The sequence below is a fragment of the Perca flavescens genome, chromosome 8, assembly GCF_004354835.1.
Source record: "Perca flavescens isolate YP-PL-M2 chromosome 8, PFLA_1.0, whole genome shotgun sequence".
NCBI classification, from domain to species: domain Eukaryota; kingdom Metazoa; phylum Chordata; class Actinopteri; order Perciformes; family Percidae; genus Perca; species Perca flavescens.
In genome coordinates this window covers 699,397-721,890 of record NC_041338.1, presented here as the reverse complement: position 1 = coordinate 721,890, position 22,494 = coordinate 699,397, and the positions used below count along the sequence as shown (strand labels likewise).

Genomic DNA, 22,494 nt, shown 5'->3' with positions numbered 1-22,494 from the left:
CTCTGCTAAATAGTCTCAGGAAGGAACTTGTTTTGGTGGAACGTGTACGTTCAAAAGTAGTTTTAGTCGTGCAACAGAAAACTCAGATTGGACAGATAGTCTAGATCTGAGTAGCAGTTCACCATAGTCCTCACAAATCCACCGGAGGTTAGAACGCCAACACAGAGACAGAGGAAGGGGACGCACATCCAACAGAATTTCAGGCGGCACCTGAATAATCCCGGAAGTGGAACGTTGTGGATATAGACTAAGTTCTGTGTCCATTCCTAAGAATGTCACCATCTCAGGGTGGTGTTTGAGTCCAACGTCTCATCATCAGACTTTGCTCCGCTTGGAGTGGCTCTCCGCCGGAGGGGCAGCCCGCTTGTTGCGGTGGTGGGGGAAGGTTGGCATCAGGTCTGGTTCACAGGCTGCACGGAGGAGCACAGGGACAAAATGAATGACTGACATGTAGATCACATGGCAAGGATCACAGCTGATACATATTCCAAAACTCTTTCACTCACGTAGAGGTTTCTCTTTGAAGTAGGAACTCTCCAAACTATCTTTGGCTGTAGCTCTGGATCAGGGAAACAGACAATAATCAAAGTTATGGGTGGCTCTTGCGAATTTAACATATCTGACGAAGACTTGTTACTACTGTACCCTGTGGGCCAACAGTTGTGAAAAGTAACACTGGATTTAAATACACTTTGTGTTTTGACTTCCTGATAAATAAACCAAATACTGTTAAAGCCTGGAAACCACAGAAATAATGCACTTGCCCTTAATAGTATAGTAAATAAGTCATAGGTAAAAAAAAGAAAGTGAAAAGTAGTAGGAATATATTTTACCGTTTCTTTTTAAGTTGTAAATCAAATTTTGAGCGTCAAAGACGCCTGCATTCTGATACATTTCTGGGCACCAACTTATGGTGAAATGTCTTCATTTATGTCAAGGAAAACACAAAATGGTGGCAGGTTACAGTTCAAAATATAAAAATGGAACAGAATATGTAATGCCGTGAGGGGGCTTTGGCATCCGGGACCTGGACCCGGGTCCAACTACTTTACCCCAAAGTCCAGTTCCTTTAATTAATAGAAACAAGGCTTGACGGTAACTGGTTTCCCCAAGGAGCACGTTTTGCTCCTCAGTTGAAAAATGTAGGAGTGACTTACATAAGGTAACTGTTATTACTGCTGTAGCTCATTTGTACAATTACACAATTGTGTTATGAATACAAAACTTTAGGAAGTGTAATGTTTTCTATTTTGACCCTTGTGATTTTCCTGTGGCGCTGGCTGAAAACCTCTTTGGGGGGGGTGCCGAAGCTTTCTCTATGCAGGAAAATGCCTACAAGTACAATACAATATATATTTTACAAAAGCATAATGGACAAGTACTTTTACTTTACGTGTGTGTGTGTACCTGCGCTGTGGGTTGTACATGAAGAGCAGGTTGAGCAGTCTGTGTCCGGCTTCAGACAGCCAGGTGAACTTGTTCTTCAGGTTGTTGTACGGCTGCTTCCTCAGACTGTACTGACCGATGAGGGGCAGCAGAGAAAAACCCTGGGACATGGACACACACAGACACACACACCTTTAACATCAGACATGACAGAGAGTTTAGTTAATGCTGTAGATGTACATATATTGAGAGCTGAAGTCTCACCGGCCAGATGTTTTCATTGGGTGTACCCAGCAGCTGGACTATCAGGTCCACCTGCTGGATCTCAGAGGTCCCGGGCAGCAGAGGCTTGTGAGCCAGCAGCTCAGCCAGGATACAGCCCACGGCCCTGCAACAACAACCGTATGCCAAGTTCAGTGTCGGCAACCATTCTTCTTCTTTTCCCCATTGTGGGAGAAAGTCTAAAAAATATCTCTGATTGTGATTAGGTTTAAGAAAAATAGAGGTTAAATGCAGATAATGAAATTATAATTCTCCCCTTAAAAATAATTTCCTTCTTATTGCCAATTTATGCTTCTGTGTTAAATAGATGAAGTGGCTACGTACGTAGCTACGTAGAGATACCGACTCTACACCAGACCCTACGCCGTAGCCTGACTCAAAAAATATAACTACACGTCGCTGCGACACACGTGGCTCGGCTGTAGCTTGGTAGCGGTGCGGTTTTTATGGTTTCTTAACCTGGCAAATATACTGTAGTTTCAGTTTAATTTGAGTTTTTCTTGAAGATTTTAGTTGTTATTTAGTTTTAGTTCACTGCTTGTTTTTGTTCCTAGTTTACTATAATAACCCTGATTAATGCCGGAGGTTGGAGCCTTACCACATGTCCAGAGCTGTAGTCTGGGTCTTGGTCCCTAGGAGGAGCTCTGGAGCTCTGTACCTGCAAACAGATTGGGGGGGGCAGAGACAGAGACCTGGTCAGCCCAAGGTGACGGAGCCAATAAAGGATTACCGAGAGATTAAAAGGAGGATGTTCACCAAGTCTGCACATGCACAACGTCAGCAGCACAGAGGTCATCTACAGTGCACAATCCACTCCTCCGGCAGACACTCACCACAGTGTGACCACTCGGGGCGTCATGGGCTGCTGGGGGATGCCGTACATCCGGGCCAACCCAAAATCAGCTGGACAAAGCACAGACAAAAACAAGATCCTTACAAGTGATACACATTTTCATTATCAAGTAATCTGTTGATCATTTTTTTGGAATTAAATCGATTAATAACAGGAAATTACCATCCAAATTTCCCAGAGCCCAGATGACATTACAAAAGCTTTCAGAAGAAGAATAAAATCCGTTTCATGTCTGTGGTACGATCTGAAAGAGACTCGCACCAATAACACGGAAGCTGATTGGCCGCAATGCAAGTTGCATGCTGGTCTCATCTGTAGTTGTAAAACAGTGAAATGATATACCTCTAATGCTCAAAAAATGAGCATTAGAGGGAGAGTTGCATGGCGTAGGAAAATTAAAACCTGTTTAAAATGATTTAAGACCTAGAACACAATACCTAAAAGCTCCACAAATGGTAAGTGGACCTTGATTTAAGATGCATTTTTCCAAAAGACTACTTACAAACTTGCAAATGCAAGTGATTCAATCATAAAAAAATGTTTGGGATGTATGTCAGCACAGGAATAATGTGATTATAGGGAGAGCTGCAGAGGTTGTTATGGTAGAAGTGCTGACTCACCAATCTTAACGCAGCCGTTGTCCGTCATCAGCAGATTAGACACCTTCAGGTCCCTGATAACAAGATTAAAGAGGACAATGAGTGAGCCAGCTCCTACAAGATACAAGCCTTTCACCCCCTTTACTTGTCACGCATTTGTAGAGTTGAATGGAAAACCACATTAAACCCTAAATGTAGGCAGGACTTCCTTGGCTCTAAGAAGGGAGCAACACTGCATTCTATTAATCTACAAAGCCTTGCTTAAAGAATTGCCTGTATATTTAAGAAGCTTGCTGAATTTTAAATAATATCAGTATGGCATCCACACTAGGGATTCCTTGGTCCTAAATATTCCATTTGTTAGGACAGAATTAGGCAAAACTGCATATGAGTATTATGCTCCAATAACCTGCAGATTCTTATGAAATTGGACAGCCTGATTCCATTTAATCACTTTAAATGTCTTCTTTATGAAGCCATGTACACTGAACGTACATGTGCACTTTGAGTTGTTTAATATTCTATAATTGCTTTGTGTATTGCAACTGTATATTATATATTAATTACTATTCAGTAATTTTACATGTACTGTAATTCTAATATGGCATGTAATCAGGGCATCATTGGGAATTAGAGCTCGCTCTCAATAGGCCCTCCCTGAATAAAAAAAAGGTGATATATATAACTCTTAACTAACAAGCTGCCGTTATAAAAACACAAATGTATTAAGTTCCTGTTATTGGTTGAGATATATGTATGTAAACTAGTGAGTGGGTGCTTATAACTTTCTCTCTCTAGTATACCAAGTACAGTAGTCGTTGGGTTTCCAGTAAATGTCTGGGACTGACCTGTGTATGATGAAGTTGTGGTGGAGATACTCCAAGCCTCTGAGCAACTGAAGGATGATACACTTTACCTAATAAAGGAAAGCAGAAGAGAAATTATTAAAATGCCGACAACACAACCTGATCCAGAGGATGTTTTATTACAATTAGTTTTAAGGAGCCCTCATAAATAAGTACATTTTCATATTTCTCTGTTCTTCACTACAGATTCATCTCGTTCAGATATGTCCACTGATTGGCATTTGTAATCATATAACAGCTGTCACACTAACTGCAGTTTTAAACAGCTATGGGGGTCCCATGGAAAATGGTATCATATGAGTGATGGTAGCATAGTAAAGAGTATGCACACTGTCCTACCTGAGCCTCAGAGAACGGCGTCTGCATGTTTTCCAGCAGACTGGCCAGATCCTGTTCGCAGTAACTCATCACCAGAAACAGACTGAAGAAGAAACACACAATTACAGAAAAAGAGATGATCAATAGTTAAGTTAACAGACAGCAGGAGAACATCTTGTGATGACCAAGTTTAAAAACCAGCTGGGACAAAATGACAGATTCTGAATAATTACATTGCACACAGAGAGATGTGCAGCAATAACTGTTGCTGTAGAATATTCTGTTATTGTTTCTCAATCCACTGATGTGCATCTACCCTAACATTAGTGGGCATTCACACCAAATAAAATGACCCAGCGATTTGCCGCCGGGCCCTTCAACAAAGCACAAGTAGATAGGTAGGTGTGTGTGTGTGCATGTGCACTACCTCTCCAGTTGACTGCCAACAACCACTTCCTTCAGCTCCACTATGTTGGGATGTCTCAGCCTCAGCAGCAGGGTGATCTCCCGGAGGCTACTGATGGGGATCCCTGACAGAGAAAGAGAAGGTCCAACAACTTTTACAATAAGAAAAACAGGAATTAAAGCAAAGGGTCCTAGTTTGTCAGAGCATCCACATGATGCGAGCCTTCTCCACACCGTTGCTAACAGGAAGGATTAGAAGAGGTAATTATCTTGTCATTTTTATGTCCTCCTTGTCTCCAAAGCTGAACGCTGCTGTTGTCCTTTCTCAGCGGTGATATAAAACGCATCACCCGTGTTTCTGCACCATTTTGTAACCATAGCCACACTGAGAAATACAGAGATGTGTGGAGCTGATCGGCTTAATTAGCTACATATCAACTTATTTGGCAAGGGCTTGAATGTAATGGACGTTCATTAATATAAAATTGTTGCGCACTATAGCTTTAGACTTAGACTTCTCTTTATTGATCCCTTTGGGATGACTCCCGCAAGGAAATTAGATTTTAAATGGCTCAGGCATTTTGGACACCATGAAACAAAAACTGTAAACTGTGGATTCAAATTATTTATATTTTGCAAATGTTTTTTTGCATCGCTAAATGTGGGACAAAAGGATGACAGTATAAGTTAGCTGTGATGTCCAACACTGTGTTTCAGAGCAAGATACATCTCCATAACTACTCCCTAAACTCCTCTATGCTCCAACCTAGGCTAGGCTAAAACTTCCACATGACCAATGATGCTCCCTACATTCCCCAAAAAGGTTATTAAATACAAACACATGAACAAACATACATTCAGTGCCTACAAAAACACTCACACATATGAATCCGTGTTAAGAGTATTGATCTCACCATCTTTCTCTTTGTCCATCCGGACCTTCTTCAACGCCACAATCTCATCCGACTTGGTGTCTCGCGCTCGGTCTATATGAAGAACAGGAAACAGTTGTGAGTTACCCAGCAGTTAAAGTGATCTGCAATTTTTAATTTTCCTAGTTGAATCAATCTAAAGTCTGCGACATTGATGACTTACACACAATACCGTAAGTTCCTTCTCCGATGCGGTTAAATTTCTCAAACTCTCGAACACTTCTGCAGCTACCAAACTGAAAAAGATTGAAAAGATAGAGATGGCACAGATGTTCCCTTCACTTCAGTGAACTTCATGCATCATGCTTGTCTCCAGTAGTAGCTTAGTTGGTTTTACAGTCGGGGCATTTTAAATTAAACATGACCTACAGGATAAAGCCTAAAGAATTAAAGTGGTCAACGGACAGACACTGGGAAGTTGCACTATTCCTCTGGATGGATCCATGTGACATGTCCTGTGTATTCAGAATTACTAACAGTAAAGTGAACATTGAGTAAAGTTAAAATAAAATGACAAACAACAAGAAATCAATAAAGGGATCTAATGGTGTTGATCAAACCAAACAGGAGCCACTAAGAAGATTTGGGTCTTCGAGGAATTTGCCATGGAAAACAAATTAAGGCCAATGCACATCAGATAGCCTAAACAATCTGGGACGGGTCACCGAGTTGATTTACTCAGTCCTCCTAAAAAGGTACCGTGAAGGAAGAGGACACAGTGAAGGCTTGCCAGGGAATGACTCGATGACGCAGAGAGTTGGGCGCTTTAACAAGCAGGCTATGTGTTCGTGGACGGCAGTAATAAGCTTGGCAGTAGTGAAGTGCACAGACCTTAGGTTTACCTTGGAAGTTAAGTGCCTCGTAAAGCCAAGCCGCCTCACTAACTAATTACTTTTTGGCAATGTGTCCTCATCATAAGTCGTAGTGTAAACCGACGTACCAGATGGAGAGAATACCAAACTCTATTTAAAAATCAGCAATTTTAATAACCAAGTTACCTTGCTTGTCAATAAACACTGGCGGTTCCAAAAAAAAAAAAAAAAAAGATTGGCCCACCGGTGTTTTTTCAGCATATATGCGTATCGATTACATTTTAACTTGGTACAGAAGCTGATTTAGTGTTTTTTGTTTGCTAATGTTATTAGCATTAAGTTAGCGTGATACGGTTTTGTATGCTTCATGTGAGTATTGAGCAAAAGACCTCTACACAGCGACATATATACCTATTATACGTAATGTTGCATGTGTCAAATATTTGCCGAATTTCAGACTAGTATCAACCTGTGATTTATGAGTTATGTATTGTTGCCGATAGGCGCTACATCATTAAACTATCCGAGTGCTGAACAGAGTTTGGCTTCATTTCCTCCAAACACACGACGCTAACTCTCTTACCCTATCATTTCGAGGCACTGTAAATGTTCTATTGTTCTTGATAGACTTGAGCTTTATAGGGTCCTGTTCGTCCTCTCCCACGGTGTCCATTCCTTCGACTCGTTTGCGGCCTTAGAAGACAAGAGTAGAGTCCGTTTTGGCTTTAACTCGCCGGGCCGCAGCTCACTCGGGCGCCGCCATTGTGTTTTGGTTTTATGCCACCAACAGGACAACCAAGTGCTTTCCCGGAGTTTGAACAGGCAGAGTACATCAACGCGTTGCCATGCGGTTTTGCAACTGTGTGGTATTTGTGCAGTCCATTTTGAGTTCTTCTTTGAATACTGCAGTAAAATACAGAAAATAAAAAAAAAATCAAAGAGGAAGACATTTGCTGGGACACAGAGTATGGGAGAATCTACAGGATACCTCCAAAAACCCTGATCACCAATTAATAGACACAATGTAATTACTCCAAGAAAACATGCTATGAAAATCATCCCATCTCCTAATTGTGACCTATGTACACTTGATGTCACAGGGTCGTTTATACAGTCATAAACCAGCATTAAAAAGCTGCTCACACCGAACAAATCAGTAAAAACAATGTTGCATAGTAAGATCATTTAGTTTTTATATTTAAGTAAAGTGTGCTGCTCATTCTGCTGTACTTTTAATTATTTTCAGTAAAATGTATTTGAATACCTCTTTAAGAACCTTTTTATAGTTTCTGTTTTTTTAAGGTTTCTCTGATCCTGAATTGAATTTGTTTATTTGCACAGTAAAATCAAGACAACAGTAAGATTAAGAAAGAGATTAAGAAAACCCCTAGGGGCTTATAGAAGGAGAGAAGAAAAAAATGATATATAATGAGCAATTACAAGAGTCCTAAATTCTACAAATTGAACACAAGTAACCACTGAATTAAAAAACAAGCATGAGGTTGGCTACATAAAACAACAAAAGCATAAAATAAATTACAAGAATATAGAGAAAATGATGTGAGGTATTATGTGTGTTTGTGTGAGTGGTTAAGAGAGACAGGAAGGCCAAACAAAATCAGATATGAATAGTTCAGATCAATAAAGAACCAGGTTTGACTCCCATTTTACCTCCTGCAGGACATGCTGAGTTATCGATTGGCCACAAATTTGTTCCCTACTACGAAGGGTGTGGAAGAGGGCCTCCGCTCTTTGATGGCGTCAGCTATAGTCACGGTGGATGGCGAGGCATAGAGGTCCTCTCGTGATGGAGCTGTGACGATGATGGCAGGTCGAGGTGGAGAGGAGTGAGCTGAATCTGACTCAGTGTTGGACTGGGGTGTGGGGGGACTCTCTTCAACTGAGAGGGGTGTCAGAGAGGTGGAAGATACACACTGATTAACACCAAACATTTACTATATTACTGTAATATTTGTGTGCGTGCTTGTGGCTGCAAAGATTAATCGATTAATCGGTTTGAGTCAAAATCCTCTGATTCCAGCTTCTTAAATCTGAATATTTTCTATTTTCTTTACTCCTCTATGGCTTTAAACTGATAATCTTTAATTTTATAGACCAAGAACTAATCGATCGAGAAAATAATTGACAAATTCATCAACAATGAAATTAATGTTAAATTGCAGCCCTACTGGTGTTTGTGTGTGGACATGCTTAGTTTTTCTGTTTGGTAGTTAGTGCAACAGAGCCTGTTAAATTGGATTGTGCTAATTTCTTAAGAGCGTTAAAGCTTTGTCTGTCTTTGTCTATCGTATTACACTGCTGAACACAACAGTACCTCTGTAGATGAGGGAGCTGAGGCATAGTACAAACTGTACAAATTAACATAAGCCTAAAGAGGGCGTGGTATACCAATAATTGTGCAGCAGCTTTGTTGGCATGGTTGCTACTAAAGCTGATCAGCATTAATAATAATAAAGACAGGTGGTCATCTGCACCTTCATCTCGCAGGACACATCAAATCTAACATCTGTACTGCTGATAGATATTGAATGTCTAATGAATTCTTAACTTGATGTTAGGATTGTGTAGCCATCTTAGAATTACTGTAAAGCTCATACCCCTTGGCTAGGACAGGTCATGTCTATGTTATTTTATTCATGCATTATTTAAATGAACAAAAATAAGACTTGATACAAGGTAAAACATTGTGCAGTGGAGGTTAGAAGCCAAGAAAAGGCTCATAAAGATACCACCTCTCTAAGTAGCACTAGTTACACAAAGCAGCAGTGAAAATTAGAAAAATATATAAATAAAATAGGGTTTAAGTGTTAAAAAAATAATTACAATACAAAATGAAAAGTCATTGTTGGTAAGTGACCTTTTCAAATGTTTCTTTGCTGGGCTGGGCAATATATCCACATTATATCTTTATATTATATTAATATTGTTATATGAGACTAGATGTTAATATTTTGTGAAAGCACCAATTGTCAACCCTACAATATAGTCATCGATGTATTTGTTGAAAAATATAGTGATATTTAATTTTCACCATATCGTCCAGCCCTAATGATGCCGGTAGACTCTTCCAAAGAGATGCTCCTCCGTATTTCAATGTATATTGGTTGAGGTTAAGCTCATGTCCTGTTATTAGAATTTACTCTATGGCTGATAGCAAAAAGAAATACAAACTTCAATAGTTATCAGGGTGGTAGCTCAGTAGACTCATAAGTATTTCCATTTACAGTCCATGTACAAATATAACTCCCCTGCACTTTAAGACACACACACAAACAGAATATTGCGAAGAATATGGGTCAAATTTAATTTATTCCTAAAGCAGCAATCCTTAAATCCAATCTGCCGATTCGGTGATAATATCATTGGTATGTTTAATTCTTTGTCCTTTCCCACTGAGGCCCATTTGAGGTCCTGTGTATGTCATTCCTACCTGGATATTCCTTCTGGCTTACTCCAGACCCCATTTGACTTCAGTCGGCGGTTGTACAGTCCTTACATGTCCACATACATGGTGCTCACATTTTGGCCAGTCTATGCTACATTTAAGAGTACGTGCTATATCTGAGGCTACTTCTTTTGTCAATCTGCCTCTCCCTGTCTCTGCCACTCCCTCCCCGTTTCCGTCACTCGCTCTGTCTGGTGGCAGACACTAATCCTGTCATAGTAAGAGCTATTGGATTTAAAGGGCAAGTAAGGATAAGTAGAATAAACTCTTGTTTTATTATGAATCTTCTCCGTGAACCATCACCTTATCGTGGTGGAGAGGTTTGTGTGTCTCTGTGAACCTGAGGGCTGTGTTGTCTGGAGCTTTGTGCTCCTGGTAGGGTCTCCCAAGGCAAAGTGGTCTCAGGTGAGGGGCCAGACAAAGAATGGTTCAAAAACCCCAATGAAGAAGCAAGGTAGAGATGGAGTGACCCTGCCCGGAGGAAGCCCGGGGCCCCGCCTGGAGCCAGGCCCAGACGGCGGGCTCGTCGGGCGAGCCCTGGTGGCCGGGTTTGCCACGGAGCCCGGCCGGGCACAGCCCGAACAAGCTACGTGGCTCCCATCTCTCCAGCCCATGGGCCCACCACCTGTGGGAGGAACCGTTGGGGTCGGGTGCGATGCCACATGGGTGGCAGTGAAGGTCAGGGGCCTCGACGGACCAGACCCGGGCGGCAGACGCTGGCTCTGGGGACGTGGAACGTCACCTCTGTGGGGGAAGGAGCCGGAACTGGTGCGGGAGGTGGAGCGCTACCGGTTAGATCTGGTGGGGCTTACCTCACGCACAGTCTCGGTTCTGGAACCATACTCCTGGATAGGGGTTGGACTCTTTTCTTCTCCGGAGTTGCCCAGGGTGTGAGGCGCCGGGCGGGTGTGGGGATACTCACAAGCCCCGGCTGAGCGCCGCTGTGTTGGAGTTTACCCGGTGGACGAGAGGGTCGCCTCCCCACGCCTGCGGGTTGTGGGGGAAAACTCTGACTGTTGTTTGTGCATATGCACCAAACAGGAGTTCGGAGTATTCGGCCTTCTTGGAGACCTTGACTGGAGTCCTGCATGGGGCTCCAGTGGGGGACTCCATTGTTCTGCTGGGGGACTTCAACGCACACGTGGGCAATGATGGAGACACCTGGAGAGGCGTGATTGGGAGGAACGGCCTCCCTGATCTAAACCAGAGTGGTTGTTTGTTGTTGGACTTCTGTGCTAGTCATGGATTGTCTATAACGAACACCATGTTCGAACATAGGGATGCTCATAAGTGTACCTGGTACCAGAGCACCCTAGGCCAAGGTCAATGATCGATTTCATAATCGTTTCATCTGATCTGAGGCCGTATGTTTTGGACACTCGGGTGAAGAGAGGGGCAGAGCTGTCAACCGATCACCATCTGGTGGTGAGTTGGGTCAGGGGTGGGGAAGACTCTGGACAGACCTGGTAAGCCCAAACGTGTAGTGTGGGTAAATTGGGAACGTCTGGAGGAGGCCCTGTCCGACAGACTTTCAACTCACACCTCCGGGCGGAGCTTTTCGTGCATCCCTGTGGAGGCTGGGGCATTGAACCCGAGTGGACAATGTTCAGAGTTTCCATTGCTGAAGCTGCGGCGAGGAGCTGTGGTCTTAGGATCTTAGGTGCCTCAAGGGGCGGTAACCCATGAACACCGTGGTGGACACCAGTGGTCAGGGAAGCCGTCCGACTGAAGAAGGAGTCCTTCCGGGATATGTTATCTCGGAGGACTCCGGAGGCGGTTGCAGGGTACCGAGGGGCCCGAAGGGCTGCAGCCTCTGCCGTGAAAAGAGGCAAAGCAGCGGGTGTGGGAGAAGTTTGGAGAAGACATGGAGAAGGACTTTCGGTCGGCACCAAAGTGTTTCTGGAAAACTGTTCGCCACCTCAGGAGGGGGGGGGGGAACCATCCAAGCTGTGTACAGTAAGGATGGGACACTGTTGACCTCCACTGAGGAGGTAATAGGGCGGTGGAAGGAGCACTTTGAGGAACTCCTGAATCCGACTAATCGCCCTCTATGTTAGAGGCAGAGCTGGAGGATAACGGGGATTGTCGCCGATTTCCCAGGCGGAAGTCACTGATGTAGTCAAACAACTACACAGTGGCAAAGCCCCGGGATTGATGAGATCCGTCCAGAAATGCTCAAGGCTCTGGGTGTGGAGGGGCTGTCCTGGTTGACACGCCTCTTCAACATTGCGTGGAAGTCTGGGACGGTGCCAAAGGAGTGGCAGACTGGGGTGGTGGTTCCTCTTTTTAAAAGGGGACCAGAGGGTGTGTGCCAATTATAGGGGTATCACACTTCTCAGCCTCCCTGGTAAAGTCTACTCCAAGGTGCTGGAAAGGAGGGTTCGGCCGATAGTCGAACCTCGGGTTGAGGAGGAACAATGCGGATTCCGTCCTGGTCGTGGAACAACGGACCAGCTCTTCACTCTCAAGGGATCCTGGAGGGAGCCTGGGAGTATGCCCAACCGGTCTACATGTGTTTTGTGGATTTGGAGAAGGCGTATGACCGGGTCCCCGGGAGATACTGTGGGAGGTGCTGCGGGAGTATGGGGTGAGGGGGTCTCTACTCAGGGCCATCCAATCTCTGTATGACCAAAGTGAGAGCTGTGTCCGGGTTCTCGGTAGTAAGTCGGACTCGTTTCAGGTGAGGGTTGGCCTCCGCCAGGGCTGCGCTTTGTCACCAATCCTGTTTGTAATATTTATGGACAGGATATCGAGGCGTAGTCGGGGTGGGGAGGGGTTGCAGTTTGGTGGGCTGGGGATCTCATCGCTGCTCTTTGCAGATGATGTGGTCCTGATGGCATCATCGGCCTGCGACCTTCAGCACTCACTGGATCGGTTCGCAACCGAGTGTGAAGCGGTTGGGATGAGGATCAGCACCTCTAAATCGGAGGCCATGGTTCTCAGCAGGAAACCGATGGAATGCCTTCTCCAGGTAGGGAATGAGTCCTTACCCCAAGTGAAGGAGTTCAAGTACCTTGGGGTTTTGTTCGAAAGTGAGGGGACAATGGAGCGGGAGATTGGTCGGAGAATCGGGCGCAGCGGGTGCGGTATTGCATTCAATCTATCGCACTGCCAGGACGAAAAGAGAGCTGAGCCAGAAGGCAAAGCTCTCGATCTACCGGTCAGTTTTCGTTCCTACCCTCACCTATGGTCATGAAGGCTGGGTCATGACCGAAAGAACGAGATCCAGGGTACAAGCGGCGAAATGGGTTTCCTCAGGAGGGTGGCTGGCGTCTCCCTTAGAGATAGGGTGAGAAGCTCAGTCATTCGTGAGGAGCTCGGAGTAGAGCCGCTGCTCCTTTGCGTCGAAAGGAGCCAGTTGAGGTGGTTCGGGCATCTGGTAAGGATGCCCCTGGGCGCCCCCCCTAGGAGGTGTTCCAGGCACGTCCAGCTGGGAGGAGGCCTCGGGGAAGACCCAGGACTAGGTGGAGGGATTATATCTCCAACCTGGCCTGGGAACGCCTCGGGATCCCCCAGTCGGAGCTGGTTAATGTTGCTCGGGAAAGGGAAGTTTGGGGTCCCCTGCTGGAGCTGCTCCCCCCGCGACCCGACACCGGATAAGCGGACGAAGATGGATGGATGGATGGATTTATTATGAATAAACAAATTACTGTATGTTGCTACCAGATGCCAGTTCAGGGGTCTAGTGATTACTAGTGATGTTACATTCACTACTGATTAACTTTGAGATATAATACAAACATGTATAAAATGCCTACTAATAATACTAATTTACAATTAGTTTTACTGATTTTATTGTTTGATAACAGAGCTAAATACTTCATTCTGATAGGTCACTTCTGACATTCTATGTTCTGTTGCTATAAATAACAGGCTATAGACGGTTGTGATCATAGACTCTGGAGCACCAATTTTAAAATTATTTTTTGGCCTTTATTTGATAGGACAGCAGATACACGCTGAAGATAGGGAGAGGGGAAATGACATGCAGCAATGCTGGAGGATGTAAAGCGAGCAAATCATTACTGTGAATTAAAACCCTTCAGGTTGTGGCCGGGTTGGATCAGTGGGTAGAGCAGGCGCACGTATACTTGGAGGTTTATGCCCGACACAGTGGTCCAAGGTTCGAATCTGACCTGTGATGATTTCCTGCATGTCTCTCACCTAGCTGTCCTATCAATTAAACTTGCTTCTACTCTCACACTGTCTTACTCCCCCAAGGGCTCTTGATTCTCAAGCACTAACTTGTCTCTCAGTGTGCAACTTAAACTGACTCCAGAGAGCCTTCAACAGTGTGTGCATGAGTATCTGCCCAAAAAACAGCCCAAAAAAGAATCTTTAAAACAAAAACCTTCAGGTTGATTCACATCACCCTGGCAGGGTTTAATTCACAGTAATGACCTGCTAGCTCTACATTTTCCCTTTCATATTTTATAGTGTATCTATTTTTCTCTTATTTTTATCAATTTGTTAGATTTATTTATACTCTCTTTAAATTATATTTATTATTGTCAACGTGTGTCTTTTACTTTTCCTCTTATTCCTTGCTGCTGCCTCAAGAAGACATGGGGAAGGGATCTGAATACTACACTGGATGATGAGGAGTGGGACAGAATCTAAAGGAATATTAAAACTATGTCACGCGATGTGAGGGTGCGCCTCATTCAGTTCTAAATTATACTTTACTTCTATTGGACTCCCTTCACATTGTTAAGACTTGGTTTAAAAGACACACCAAATTGTTTTGGAAATGTAAAACAGAGGACGCTGACACTTTGAAACACAAGACATTCAACAATAACAATCATTTCTGCTTATTTATTCCATCCTTTCCTCTTTTGTTTGTAATGCCTGTGTGTTGTGGCTGATGGTGTGTCTATGAGGGAGTTAATTCGCCCAGCGCCGCAGATACTCTAAATCATCTTCAATTTCATCTTCGTCCATCTTGGCTTCGGGAAAGAAAAAACAAAAATACTGTGAACAATTTGCATGAATTAGTAGACACTGCAGTCAACTGCAGCTTGTATTGTGCCATGGCATGTTGAGCTGTTATCATCTGCTTGTCAACTCCTTTTTTAAAGAAACTAACACGTCAAGTTGCACACTGCTAAATTTGCATGTCATTTGCTGCAAGTGGCTTCATGTTAGATCTATGGTGTGACAAGTCCTCTGCTTCACCGACTACACTAGCCAACAACGTTTTAGTATCTGGTCTTCAGATGGTTCTTACCAGGTTGGGACGGTGATGTAAGGGACAACACTTTGACAAAAGGGACTCTCTCTTCCGTTTTGTCCTTCTCAAAGAGACTAGGATCCAGATTCTTCACCAGCCTCTCCAGCTCTGCCAGCAGCTCATCCTGAGACGCACACACACACACGTCATTATATAGCAAATTATATTGATCAGAATAATGCACAAATACAAAAAAAAGACTACTCAGTTCATACAAACAAAATCCATGTCTGAAATCACAAAAGTTACCCTAAAATTAAATTCCTGAAGGAATTACCGTCATTGTACCTCATCAAATTCCACTCCAAGGCTCCCAGATGTGTGGAGGGTGTCTGACATGTCTAGAGTGGGATCGTGCTCCTCTGTAATGTCCTTGATCAGGTCATTCATCTCGTTGAGAATATCTCTGAAACAGCCAGCAGAAAGTGCCTGGAAACCCTTTTTTAAAACTCCACATTAGGCATGTTATAACAAAACGAGTATGTTATAACATTTGCCATGAGCTGGATCCAAACTCATGGCATCATATGTAGACAAATAAATAACACCCACATACATTTACTTAGCTTCAGAAAGTAGCATTATAACCTGTAAACATAATCCTCTCAATTATCTATAATAACTGCTGACATTTTGTGTCTGAGTTCTGTTTTTATTCTGCTCCTTTTCTTGCAGATATTCATAAATGTCATCAATTCAAAAGACCTCCTATGCTGATGTCTTTTCCCTTACATATTTTCATGAGCGGACCTCATGGCCTTAAGAGCACAGTCAATGTACTTGATGTGTTTCTCATGGCACTTCTTTCTTCTCAGCGCCTGCAGAGCCACTGTGAGAAGTGCATAGGGAGATACAGTATATGAGTAGGAATGTGAAGAAAAAAAAAACATGACAAGTTTTAAACTAAACAGCAACAGCACAGTCATCCCACATATAACTACTCTGCAATGTTATCTTAATGGCAGCTATAATTTTTACTGTATAAAATTAGTCTTTTATCAGAAATGTGTGAAAATACAGGAGGCCTGCAGATTTCTTGACAGATACCTGAGAGCACTAAAGTACAGACACACACTTCTCACACGTCACTATTAGTGTAGTCTCGCATTGCCAGACCTTCCTCCACAGCGCTGCTTCTCACATCAGATATGTTGACTTGTCACAGCAGAAACAGTACATATGTAAATACTCATGAATAAATGATGGCTCAGTTCCATTATAACCCCAGTAAGCTATTATACAGTGGCCTGGTGAGCTACCATGCACAATACCCGGGACCATGAACTGGTGCTATTGCAGATGTTATTGAAGTTTAGGGTTCAGTGATATGATGATACATTTTGGATATGTATCTTGTCATATATTGCCATACTATCTACACTGTGGTATATCTGCCTTTAACATCTCTCATTGTAGATCATTCTACACAATAACGTCAATCAGTTAACAATACTCATTTCTGACCATTTTGATCTCTATACATTAATGTGATAAAGTATTTCAAATGTTCAGAGGTTCAATACATAAAAACATGGAAATGACAGCACTTTCATCTTAATCAGCCAATGCTGATGACCAAAAAAATAATACCATACCAAACAGATCAACACATCTTAAAAATAATATAAAAGCCGATTTAGATTATAGTTCAACTAAGCCATAACGTTAACGTTACCCCATGAGGGATAAAGGAGAAACTACCGTTCAGAGTGTGTAACAGGTGCTCTTAGTAACATTTGTGGGATTAGCCCAGAACAGACACTTCTGTGTTGTTGGGTTTCTCAGTTGTTCCCCACACCTGTGCTTTTCTCTCGCCATGTGGATCACAACATGCTGATGTATTATTTCTAACGAACATAACGGCTATATTTGGGTTAGAAATGGCCTGGTTGCTTACGGTAATGGTAGGTCAATCTGCAGTTCGTTAATTAGCTAGCTAGCAGGTTGTCACTGATACATTATTAACTACAATGGCTCATTGTATGTTTTAATGATTATTAAAGAATTATACAACGTATACGGTTATATCAACAGCTTTAAAAGTCTCTGTCTCACCTCTTCTGCTCCTAATGCCGTTTTTCTTGGCCACCTGAAGTTCCTGGTCGATCTTTGTCATCAGAAAGTCTCTCTTCTTCATCAGCATCTCCTCTCTCTCGGGGAGTTTCTCCATCTCCTTTAGTTGGCAGGGGCAGGCCATCTTTCTCGCCTTCTCTCCTCCACTACATAGCTTCCCAAACAAAGGCATACTGTATCTGACACACACACACACGGACAGCTTAGCTAATTAACGGGGCTCCGGCCCCGGCCTCGATCGCCCTGAGTAGTGTGGGTTGTAGCTATGGCTCCCTGTTACCTGGAGACCACATGTAGCTACTGTAAAATACATAATAATGCTAAAGTGTTTGTGTGAACCGTAACGTAGCTATATATCGATGGTGTGAACCATATTGAACATTTATTGGAACAAGACTTGTCTAAGGAGTACAACAATGTCATATTAATACTATTAGCCTATATATTACGCGATATGCTTAATTTAAATATGATTATTATTCAAACATGCAAACAATCGTGAAAAGTGTACAAAAATATTCTACTTAAGTCAATTCAATTTATTTATAGAGCACATTTAAAACCAACCAGGCTGATATATGAAAAATATAGACACAATGAACATCATAACACTTCTATACAAATGTCCCTAACTAAATCAAGTATGATTACTTTGATTTTTTTTATTTTGTATTACTTAAGTAGGTCTATAAGTAAACTTTAAATATACAGAGAATTATTTAATTCACACCCAGCAAATTAAATACAAAGTCTGTGTTGTTTGAAATAAGTCAAGTTACCCACTGAAAACCTCCCTCAGGCTAAGCAGTTTATGTGAACATCAGTGAAGTTCAGCTAACGTTTCTATTATGAAGACCTAGACTCAATGATAAACACAACTTCAATGACTTTTTGATTTATTTGAATGTTGTTTTCATGTGAGGACACAGGCGGGAGGTCAGATTCAGAATCACATTTGATACATGCAGTAACATTAGTCTTGGAGACAGTGGTGCAGACATTTATCAGCACTTTCTAAAGAATCCCAGTGTAACAGGTACTGTGACAAAATCAATCACACAGCAGCCTCAATAGTATCCTTATAGTGGGAAGAGAAGAGAGCCACTGAAGGTGCTGTAGTTATTCCTATCATCAAAGACTGCATGGTCTGATGGGAGATCCAGGTGAATTTCATCTCCTGCTTTCAGCTCCAAGACAACAGAGTTAGTGAAATAATCAAGTTCCCCTCCTTCCTTTACCTTATGATTATACATGATCCTTTGGTTGTTCTTGTACAAAAATACAGCCATATAAAGTTTTTTGGAACCACACACAGTGAACTGGAGATAGTAGACCCCGTTGACTGGTGCTGTGAAGAAACCTACAGAGTAAGAGCAGAAAAGGATTTCTGTAGATTTCCATGACCACGTGTTGATGTGACCTGCAGTATATTACCTGTAGCTGGATTGTAAGCATTGCCAATGTTGGTGAAGACCTTGCTGTATTTCAGTGTGATGTCTGTGTTGTACGGTCCAACATTTCCTGCTTCAGTCAGAGCTGTATAAAATGCCACCTTCGGTTTCTCTGTAAACACAAAAAAAGTCAATGCATGTCAGTGTGTGTGTGTGTGTGTGTGTGTGTGTGTGTGTGTGTGTGTGTGTGTGTGTGTGTGTGTGTGTGTGTGTGTCAGTCATCACCTGCATTTTTTCTCTCCAGCTGGTCAATCCTGGACTCACTGCTGCTCAGTCTGGTCTGCAAGTCTGGAGTTAATGACATTGAATCACAGAGCAGAGCAAACTGTTAAAGTGCTCATATTATACTCATTTTCAAGTTCAAAATTGTATTTAGAGGTTGTACCAGAATAGGTGTACATGGTATTCATTTTCAAAAAAACGCCATATTTTTGTTGTACTGCACATTGTTGCAGCTCCTCTTTTCCCTCATGTTGAGCTCTCTGTTTTTACTACAGAGTGAGACCGCCGGCTAGTCATGTGACATCGGCTACAGAGCTCCATGCTACAGAGCGTCAGTGGCTAGCTGTTTAAGCTGCTACAGAGCTTTGTGATGCGGCAACAGACCTCTGTCACAGCTTGCTGTATCAGCGGCAGTTAGTAGATGTGTTAAGCCACTACAGAGCTCTGCGACACCGGCTACGGTGCTCCTGATGTTCTCCGCATGTTGAGTGTGAGCTGGTTACAGATCACCGCAAGCTGCTGGTTGTGGTGCTCCGTCAGGTCAGCGATTGTTGTTTGTTCAGTTACCCCAGAATAGGTGACGGGTAGAGCACCGCGAGCTGCCGGTCATCAGTGTTTTGTTGCTGCTTTTCAAAGAGTTATTTAAGTGGTGCATGTGTGTATCATTCTGTTGCAAACATTCCATTAAAAAAGGATTGTTACATTTTGATTGCAGATATTTATCTCAAGTGTTGTGTCTTATTTGGCGTGTGTGAAGAGTTTTGACACAATGAGCCACATTCCGCAACAATCTGTAAAAACTGTAAACCATCATATTTGTCAGTGAAATACCTGCATTCTCTTCTTCAAGGTCTCTTGTTTTGCTCTCGATGGCAGTCAGTCTAATTTCTTGGACTGAAAAACAGAAGTTTGATTTTGGTTTATGAATGGTTAAATCAATTTCAATAACACATTGAGCTCTGTTGTATTTTTATGGTTATAGATTATTCTTTCTATACCATGTTGATGTTTAAAGATGTATTCTGCAGCTCACAATAAGGGCATCAGTTCACTGACACACTTCAGTCCAACTGTTAAAGGACAACAGTATTTAACAGGAAAAGTAAACAGTCTATAACAGAAGTCTCTCTCTGCTGTGTGTGTGTGTGTGTGTGTGTGTGTGTGTGTGTGTGTGTGTGTGTGTGTGTGTGTGTGTGTGTGTGTGTCAGTCATCACCTGCATTTTTTCTCTCCAGCTGGTCAATCCTGGACTCACTGCTGCTCAGTCTGGTCTGCAAGTCTGGAGTTAATGACATTGAATCACAGAGCAGAGCAAACTGTTAACATGCAACTTGGCTTGATAGAAAATAACTGATTTGAGACTCAACTTGGGCTTGGAAGTTAAAAAAGCTATGAAAATGTAAGCACTGTAATTTGTATGATTTACACTTTTAATGCATTCGAACAGGTTAGATAAATTGGCCATACAAAACAAGAATTCCAGGAAACACACTGGCCAATCAGAGCAGACTGGGCTTTTTCGGGAGGGGGGGCTTTAAGATTTTTTGTTTAATGGTAAAATATATAATCTATGGGTGCCCTCCAAAACAACTGAGCACACAGTTACAAAAATGATTGATTGTACATATTTTGATTTTGTACAAAAATGGAAACAAAGCTTATGTTATACAATAAAGATTTCAACAGGGGGTCCGGGACCCCTAGGGGGTCCTCAGAGTTGCTGCAGGGAGGGTCCACCAAATTTTAGTTTGATTATTGTTTCAAAGTTCTTGTTTTTTTCCAAAATTTAAATATGTCTGAAAATATACAATACATTAACATGAATCCAACAATACATTTTTTTGACCTTTAGATAAGGTAGCCATCCACAGATACAATTAAGCTCAAGGATTTACTATGCCATATTAAAACATCATATGATGTATATATACTGTATATATGAACATGTCAACAAATATTTTAATAGCTTAGTATTGCATGCACCATAAAACCATGGAAGACCCCTGTTCTACAATGTACATATTAAACCTTTAACACAGGTTGAAATAATAGGATATAAAATAACATTTTGCTTCAGTTTCTTTGTTAAATCATTGGCATCCAAACTGCCGTTCTACTATTTCTGTTTTAGTATTTCTGTCTTTCGTGTGTTAATCATGAAAGCTGAATGACTTTACAAAGAGCACAGGATGTATCCTGAGGGCAGAGAGCATAATGTGGAAGAGATGCCAGGCCTGACCAGAGATAAGAAGAAAAGCTACTGATTGCATGAGCCGAATAACTAACTTGACTCCCAACTCCTTTAAAAAGACACTGTTGTGAACAATCTTCACTCATTTTCTGTACTTATGCTGAAGTGCTGTAAAGTGACTGTACTTGCTGCAAGTAAACAAACTTAAGAGAACTCCAGTGATTTTGTCCATTCTTTGATAAATAATTATCCTAACAAAAAGTAAACAGTCCGTACCAGAAGTCTCTCTCTGCAGCTGCTCCACATGGACCTTGGTAACGATCAGCTCAGTTTTCAGTTGATTCACCTGGCCCTCGCTATACTTCACTCTGGCCTCCATGTTCCTCAGCTCCACCTGGAGCTCCACCACCATGTCTCTGACGGCCCTCACCTCCGCCCAAATGTCAGGGGTGGTTTGCTTTGTGGTCTGCTCAGTCTGTTCATCACCTTCATCTCTTGGACCTGCCTCAAGAAACGTGTTTATCTCACCCACCTCACCAGGGCCTCCATCCTCCCCCTGAGCCCCTGAGCCACACGGACCAAGCAGCAACAACAGCAAACCAAGAACAACCCTCATAGTCCAGTGACACGTCTACAGAAAGGTAGAGTGGTAGAGTTGGCCTGTCTTATATAGTCTCCAAACTTTAGCTGGCTAAACGAATGGGAAAAACAACAAGTGTTTTTGTCTGATAGTGGCTGCAGATGATCCAATTTGATCTCTGTGCTTGTGAGAAAATACAAGCTGCTACACCCTTATGTTAATGCTGAGGCCTTTTTTATGCTCAAGACCATATTCTTTCAACCAGTAATTATACATGATCATTTGGTTATTCTTGTACAATTTTACACCCATATCACCTACTTAGATTTTTCAGAGTGAACTGGAGATAGTAGACCCCGTTGACTGGTGCTGTGAAGAAACCTACAGAGTAAGAGTAGAAAAGGATTTCTGTAGATTTCCATGACCACATGTGTTGATGTGACCTGCAGTATATTACCTGTAGCTGGATTGTAAGCATTGCCAATGTTGGTGAAGACCTTGCTGTATTTCAGTTTGATGTCTGTGCTGTACGGTCCAGGGTACATCAAATACATTTAACAAATTTACCTAGAGCACGTGTCAAACTCAAGGCCTGGGGGCCAAATCCGGCCCCTTGCCAATTTTGATCCGGCCCATTTCAATTTAGGTTCACAGCTAATTTTGGCCCGACTAGTTGTGCCCCACAAAAAAAAAAATAAGCAATCTGTTTTTCATACTGTAACTATGCAACACTGCCATGCAGAATTTGACAGATTTGCAGACTTTGAGACTTCAAACTCCCCACAGAAAAGAGTTTAATATTCTGGCAGGTTGTGGTGAGTAAACT

The 22,494-nt window shown here is 42.5% G+C and overlaps 3 protein-coding genes across 4 annotated transcripts; all 3 read right to left on the bottom strand.

Annotated features, from left to right (window-relative positions):
• Positions 1 to 107: 107 nt before the first annotated feature.
• cdk10 (cyclin dependent kinase 10) lies at positions 108 to 8,347 on the bottom strand. Of its 2 annotated transcripts, XM_028585087.1 has the most exons (14): positions 8,125 to 8,347; positions 7,037 to 7,356; positions 5,805 to 5,877; positions 5,624 to 5,695; positions 4,732 to 4,834; positions 4,326 to 4,407; positions 3,969 to 4,036; positions 3,142 to 3,194; positions 2,502 to 2,571; positions 2,267 to 2,326; positions 1,651 to 1,774; positions 1,408 to 1,547; positions 507 to 559; positions 108 to 410 (listed from the first exon to the last, which is right to left on the bottom strand). In XM_028585087.1, exons 2-14 carry the CDS (start codon positions 7,124 to 7,126, stop codon positions 316 to 318), a joined length of 1,083 nt encoding a protein of 360 aa, XP_028440888.1. In that variant the 5' UTR covers positions 7,127 to 7,356; positions 8,125 to 8,347; the 3' UTR covers positions 108 to 315. The 2 variants fall into 2 exon arrangements, with proteins under 2 accessions (XP_028440888.1, XP_028440887.1); XM_028585086.1 differs by lacking the exon at positions 8,125 to 8,347 and having other exon boundaries at positions 7,037 to 7,450.
• Positions 8,348 to 14,722: 6,375 nt separating this feature from the next.
• Positions 14,723 to 17,537, bottom strand: LOC114560561 (charged multivesicular body protein 4b). Its single transcript, XM_028586013.1, has 5 exons — positions 17,208 to 17,537; positions 15,885 to 15,981; positions 15,441 to 15,558; positions 15,150 to 15,276; positions 14,723 to 14,868 (listed from the first exon to the last, which is right to left on the bottom strand). Exons 1-5 carry the CDS (start codon positions 17,395 to 17,397, stop codon positions 14,807 to 14,809), a joined length of 594 nt encoding a protein of 197 aa, XP_028441814.1. The 5' UTR covers positions 17,398 to 17,537; the 3' UTR covers positions 14,723 to 14,806.
• A 618-nt stretch (positions 17,538 to 18,155) lies between these two features.
• LOC114559595 (uncharacterized) lies at positions 18,156 to 22,222 on the bottom strand. Its single transcript, XM_028584338.1, has 8 exons — positions 22,126 to 22,222; positions 21,990 to 22,049; positions 21,365 to 21,589; positions 20,114 to 20,176; positions 19,730 to 19,792; positions 18,902 to 18,964; positions 18,660 to 18,788; positions 18,156 to 18,585 (listed from the first exon to the last, which is right to left on the bottom strand). Exons 1-8 carry the CDS (start codon positions 22,220 to 22,222, stop codon positions 18,305 to 18,307), a joined length of 981 nt encoding a protein of 326 aa, XP_028440139.1. The 3' UTR covers positions 18,156 to 18,304.
• Between the last annotated feature and the right edge of the window lie 272 nt (positions 22,223 to 22,494).